This window comes from Rhinopithecus bieti, unplaced genomic scaffold (genome assembly GCF_001698545.2).
Source record: "Rhinopithecus bieti isolate Rb0 unplaced genomic scaffold, ASM169854v2 scaffold_5216, whole genome shotgun sequence".
NCBI classification, from domain to species: Eukaryota; Metazoa; Chordata; class Mammalia; order Primates; family Cercopithecidae; genus Rhinopithecus; species Rhinopithecus bieti.
Window position 1 is genome coordinate 2,211,756 of NW_016805021.1, and position 6,721 is coordinate 2,218,476.

Consider the following 6,721-nt stretch of genomic DNA (forward strand, 5'->3'; position numbering starts at 1 on the left):
GCCCGGCCTATTTGCTGCTCTTATACAAAAACACAACTGAGTTTCCATCTTGATCTTTTTTTTTTAATTTTTTATTTTATTTTTATTATTTTTTTTGAGACGGAGTCTCACTCTGTCGCCCGGGCTGGAGTGCAGTGGCCGGATCGCAGCTCACTGCAAGCTCCGCCTCCCAGGTTCACGCCATTCTCCTGCCTCAGCCTCCGGAGTAGCTGGGACTACAGGCGCCCACCACCTCGCCCGGCTAGTTTTTTGTATTTTTTAGTAGAGACGGGGCTTCACAGTGTTAGCCAGGATGGTCTCGATCTCCTGACCTCGTGATCCGCCCATCTCGGCTTCCCAAAGTGCTGGGATTACAGGCTTGAGCCACCGCGCCCGGCCTTCCGTCTTGATCTTAAATCTAGCCATTTTGCTAGAGATCCTGTCATTAATTATAATACTTTGTATTATATATGTATAATTCTTTGTATAGAGATTGGTTTTCCTTGTGGGCAGCCATGTGATCTGCCAATGACAGTTTTGTTTTGTCTAATGCCTTTTTATTTCTTTTTATTGTCATGTTTTTCTATCTGTGACCTCCAGGAAAATGTGGATATCGTGTCTTGATTGACCTAAGGAAAGGTTTCTGCCATTTCACCATTAGGCCTGTGTTTGCTGCAGGTTTTTGGTAGCTATCCTTGACCTGGTTGAAGAAGTTGTCTAAGGGTCATTTTGTTCTTTCAGTCACTCCCCACTTACTGGTGGATGGTGTCAGGAAGAAACCTGTTTCCCAGCTAAATAAACATTGTTTAAATATTAGAACTGTGAAGTCTAAATTTTTATATGATATTTTTTCTATATATACAACGAATTGATTTTTGTATATCAATTAGTTCTGAAATCCTAAAGTTCAAATAAACTAAAACTTCATTCTGTATTAAATTCAGGAGAAATAAAATGCTCAAAGAACACATACATGATTGTATAGTTTTAAAAGCCAGCAGTTTCTGTGTAGTTCAATATAAAAATGTTATTCCTTTTGAAAATATTGGAAAGTGTCAGACTTGCTTATTCACTTTGGGTAATACATCTTTTCACCAATGTACATACAATTTAAATTCAGAAGAGAGTAACATTTCTATTCATGTAAATGCCACACACATTATTTTACTCATCAAGGCCTTCAAATAAGTTTCACATCTGACTTTTACATTAGGCCCAAGCCAAATGTATTTTCATTTGTTTTAGTTCATTTCTTCTGTTTCAGTTAATTCGTTTATAGGGCATTGGGACTTCATGTGGCTACTTTGGGCATCTTTTATTTTTAAGAATTTATGATTTATAAAAATGATTATAGCATTTATAGTTTCAAAGGAATTTCATATATATTAATTGTTTTAAACTTTACAAAATGCACATAAGGCTAGGATTTCTATTATTAAATTTTACAGATGAGAAATGAAATGTATCTAACCAATGGCTAAGCCAGAAACGGAACCTCAGTCTTCTAACTCTAAAAGGTATTATAATATGCTTTACCACTACAAATCTTATTTATTAAGTTATTTTAGTTGACTAAATTAATACTTTTAAAGAATACACTGTCCAATTACTGATTCTCATTGCATGAAAAAGCCAAATTGAGCAGTAAGTATAAATTCTCTTATCTTTCAAGGTATTGGAAGGCTTAAGTTTTCTACAAAATAAAAAGTGTATATTTTTTCTTTTTTTCTCATATCTTTTCTAAACTATCAATTTAGAAACATTTCTATTTCTGCATTTCCATTGATCACTCTCATGTGCTTGTTGAATTTGGTAATCCTGTTTGAGAAAGCTCCTTTAACAATGCTGTCACAGTTCAGGGAGTCTTGGCATGACATATGTAACCCTTCTGTATGGTATTCTCTCTGGCGTTACATTCTTACGTTACTTTCTCTCTGGCATTGCATTCTTTCACTTTCCATTTTGTACTTTTCTCTCTTGCTTTATTTGTATGTAGTATTCTGAAGTCCAAGTAACAAAATGTCATTTGGAAGTTATGTGAATTATTCGTAAATTACATAAATATGTTTATAAGGAGTTATTGAATTGTTCGTGATGGTGATCCATGAAATAACTAAGAAAATTTGTTTGATTTTGAATGATTTCAGCCAATGAAAAAGTATAGAAAACAGTATAACAGACACCCCTAACCCATTTACCCATCACACAAATGTCATAGAGATTGATGTTTTGTAATATTTAGGAGTTTTTTTAAGTAAATAAAAAATTACAGATACAGCTAAGGTCATACATAATTAACTGCTATTCCTTTTTCTCCATCTTCACCTCTTAACCTACATGGTAACCATTATCCTGATGTTATTTGTTATCCTTATGCATGGTTTTTATTCTTTTGTTTGACATGTATATGTATGTATGTTGTATATATATGTATAAACTAGCAGCATATAATCTTTTGTGTATTTTAAAAAATATACATTAATGTCTCACTGAGCCTTAGTATTCTGCATTGTAAATAATTGTTTTAATAATTGTACAAGTAGATCTATTTATTTTCCTAATGGTAGGCAATTAGATTATCTCTATTTTTGTCAGTTATGAATACATACAAACAGTACTACAGTGAACAGTTTTATACATGCCTTTTTGAGCACTTGTATGTTTCTTGGATAGATATTTAAAAGAGGAATTGCTGGGTCATCTAGACCAGTATACACGATCTTTAACTTTACTAGACATTTCCAAATTGCTCTCCATATCTTCCCAGCATACTGTGTTGAAAAGACTGTCCTTTGTCTACTGTGCTGCAGTGTCACCTTTGTCATAAATCAAGGAAGTGTATACATGTCAGTCTGTTTCTGTGCTTTCCATTCCACTGGTTATATATGTATATTACTGTGCCAAATCACACTACTATAATTACTATAACATTATAATATTGAGTCATCCAGTTCATGAACATGGTATATTCCTTCACTTAATTAGGTCTTCTTTACTTTCTTTCGATAATGTTGTGTAGTTTTCTGTGTAGAGTCTTGCTCATTTTGTTAGATTTATTCTTAGGTATTTGATTTTGTTTGATACTATGGTAAATTGTATCATTAAAAATGTTTTATTTTGAATTACAGGTTGAGCATTCCTAATCTGAAAATCTAAAATCTGAAATGCTCCAATGAGCATTTCCTTTGAGCATCATATTGTTGCTCAAAAAGCTTTGGATTTCAGAGCATTTTAGATTTTATTTAAAATGCAGATATTTCAAGATCCAAAAAATTGAAATTGGAAACACTTCTGTCCCCAAGTGTTTTGGATAAGTGATATTCAACCTGTATTTGTTGCTAAAATATAGGGGAAAAGTTGATTTTTGAATACTGAATTTGTATCTAAAGTTCAGTTTTTAAAGATTTCCTTGGATTTTCTGGGAGCACAATCATGACATATAGGAATAATGAGTTTTATTATTTGCTTTCCTAATCCTTATACCTCTTATTTTTATTTTCCTTTCCGCCCATCTTTTTTTCTTTCTTGTCTTTCTTTTTTTTTTTTTTTTTTTTTTTTTTTTTTTGTCGAGATGGATGTCGCTCTGTCGCCCAGGCTGGAGTGCAGTGGTGCGATCTCAGCTCACTGCAAGCTTCGCCTCCTGGATTCATGCCATTCTCCTGCCTCAGCCTCCCGAGTAGCTGGGACTACAGTCGCCTGCCACCGCGCCCAGCTAATTCTTGTATTTTTAGTAGAGACGGGGTTTCACTGTGTTAGCCCGGATGGTCTCGATCTCCTGACCTCATGATCCACCCGCCTCGGCCTCCCAAAGTGCTGGGATTACAGGCGTGAGCCACCGCATCCGGCCTCATTTTTTTCACAAGTGAATGTTGAATTTTTTCAAATGCTTTCTCTGTGTTATTGGAAATAATTGTATGGTTTCTTTATTCTGTTAATGTGGTGAATTACATTGATTGGCCTTTGAATATTAAACCAACTTTGTATTTCTCGAAAGCTCTAAGTGGTTTATATAACCTTGGATTGACTTGTTAATAGTTCATTAAGAAGTTTTGCATGTATATTTATGGGTGAAATTGGTCTGTAATTTTTCTTGTAATGTTCTTATCAGGTTTGGATATCAATATTCTTGATATCCAAATCTGAAATTATTTGGGAAAATTCTTGTTTTGTTCACTAGAAGAATTTTGTAATATTGGTGCTATTTCTTTCTTAAATGTTTGCAAGAATTTAGTAGGGGTGTTCTCTGCATTTAGAGTTTTTCTTGTGGGCTTTTACAAATTTAATAAATATAGGATTGTTAGGTTTTCTATTTCTTGTGTCATTTTGTGATTTTAAAAAAGGAGGTAAAGACATATATTAAAAAAGATTAAAGAGATATAAAATATTTGATCATGTCAATATTTGATTGTTTTATGACAGGCTTATTTTTTACTCTCTGTAAAATTTGTTTTATTTTTATCGTTAGTTTTATCATTCTGCTTATACGAAACTACTTTCCAGGTTCTTACTGTGTTAAGCTCTTTCTGTCACAAGAAGCAGATATACTCAAGTTCCTTCAAGTAATGGAGATGTATTAGGTGCGATATAAAGCCATATGGTGCCATAAGAGAAAGGAATTACACAGGAAGAGAAGGATCTCTAGCACAGTTTGGCATTAGGGAGACTGGAAATGTGTAGCTAATTAGAATATGATACAGCTTTAGGTATGGAACAGGTTTTCTTTTTATCCCCCATTAGCAACACCTTATAAGGCTTTACTTTGATACCCAGTTATTTATGTGAAGTTTCTCACTTCCTTTTGGCTTTTATCTTTCCTTCCTTTCATTACTAACTATCCTCTTTACCCCTGGTCTAAGTAATTTTTCATCATACCTTTTATTTTCTCATAACTACTTACTCATGATCCCCGGTGCCTTGTGGCCTGTTTCTGTGATTCTTTTTAGCCTCTCTTCAAGCTACCAGGTAACTGAACCTCTCTCATTCTCAGTTAACTCGCAAGAGATTATTTGATTGGCCTAGTTTGAGAAGCTTTTATGCTAGGCCCATGGGCTGGTTCTGGGGTTTTTTGTTTGTTTGTTTGTTTTTTGAGATGGAGTCTCACTCTCACTTGTGCTGGAACACAGTGACGTTATCTTGACTCACTGCAACCTCCACCTCCTGGCTTCAAGCGATTCTTGTGTCTCAGCCTCCTGAGTAACTGGCATCATCACACTCAGCTAATTTTTGTACAGTTGGGGTTTTGCCATGTTGGCCAGCCTGGTCTCGAACTTCTGGCCTCAAGCAATCCACCTCCTTGGCCTCCCAAAGTGCTGAGATTACCGGTGTGAGCCACCATGCTTGACCGGCTTGGCTACTCTTGACCAGGCAGCTATTGCCAAAGTGTGGGATTCACATAGCACAGAGCATGGATAACCTGGGCTAACTCTTCTGCCAAGGGCTGTAGTTGGACAATTTCCCTTAGCAGGGGTGTGTACCTGGAAAATACCGTAATTGATCAATACAGAGAAGTTCTAGAAAATTAAGTCGTTGCAAGAGTTATAGTTCTGCCTCCTCTACATGCTCTGGTGAATGCTAGTAAATAATTAAATGCTGATAAACCAATGTCTAGAATTTGATGTTATAAATATCTTTTAATAGTCATCTACCTGTAACTGAAAAATTGCTGCCAGAAATTATATGTGCTGCCAACCCCAAATAGGGCCTTGGGCAATTAGATATGTAATACCTGTTATTTTAAGATGGGCAAATGAAAATTGATAGACTTTAAACATAAGCAATAGGGAGAACATGCACGGAGGCAGATTAAAAAATGCTTAATGAGGAAGCCATAGCAGTTATCCACTTCTGGTCTTATTTCCTTTTTAATACCCAGGAACAGCTGTGTGTACTGCTAAGAATTCACTTTTCTGCAGTATCACACAGTTCAGGTTGAAGGACCCTATTTAAAAGCTGGACAAAAACCACCTTCTTATTTTCTGTTTTCTTTGCAACTATGGCCATGAGACACAGTTCTGGTCACTGAAATGTAAGTTTTCTGGGGGGATCCTGGATTCTGGAGGACTGCTTTCTTTTTGTGATATTTATGCTGCAAAGTAATGTTTTGCCTAATGCCTTTCCATTTGTGAGATAAATTGTGGATATTATCTAAAAACGTTTCTGGTACAATAAGTGAAATTCCTTTCTAATTTTTAGGAGGACTCAGAGAGAGTAATGATAATTACTGGACCAAACATGGGTGGAAAGAGCTCCTACATAAAACAAGTTGCATTGATTACCATCATGGCTCAGATTGGCTCCTATGTTCCTGCAGAAGAAGCGACAATTGGGGTTGTGGATGGCATTTTCACAAGGTAAGTACATTAATTCAGTTTGAATATATTCTTGAAAATAAGTCAAGCCCACATTATCACATGAATTTTCCTTTTGTGTACATATTTAGATGCTCTTAAAGCATTCAGCATTTAGGAAAGGTCAGGCACGGTGGCCCACACCTGTGATCCCAGCACTTTGGAGACCAAGGCAAGAGGATCACTTCAGTCTAGGAGTTTGAGAGCAGCCTGGGCAACATGGAAAAACCCCATCTTGACAAAAAATCAAAAAATTAGCCAGGAACCTGAGGTGGGAGGATCACCTGAGGCTGGGGAGGTTAAGGCAACAGTGAGCCAAGGTCACACCATTGCACTCCAGCCTGGGCAACAGAGTGAGACCCTGTCTCAAAAAAAAAAAAAAAAAAAAAATTTTT

General features: G+C 35.9%; 1 protein-coding gene across 4 annotated transcripts in view; it reads left to right on the top strand.

The window, feature by feature from the left end:
- Positions 1–6,721, top strand: part of MSH3 (mutS homolog 3) — a 230,083-nt gene that overhangs the window by 154,734 nt on the left and 68,628 nt on the right. For 3 of the 4 annotated variants that reach the window (XR_001885336.1, XM_017870930.1, XM_017870931.1), the window contains exon 20: positions 6,172–6,329. Coding sequence is in view for 3 of the 4 variants with exons in the window: in XM_017870930.1 (XP_017726419.1) it covers positions 6,172–6,329 (158 nt within the window). In the remaining variant the exon portion in view is untranslated. Of the gene's footprint in view, positions 1–1,427; positions 1,497–6,171; positions 6,330–6,721 lie in introns of those variants that run through there. The other variant, XM_017870932.1, reaches the window with a different exon arrangement.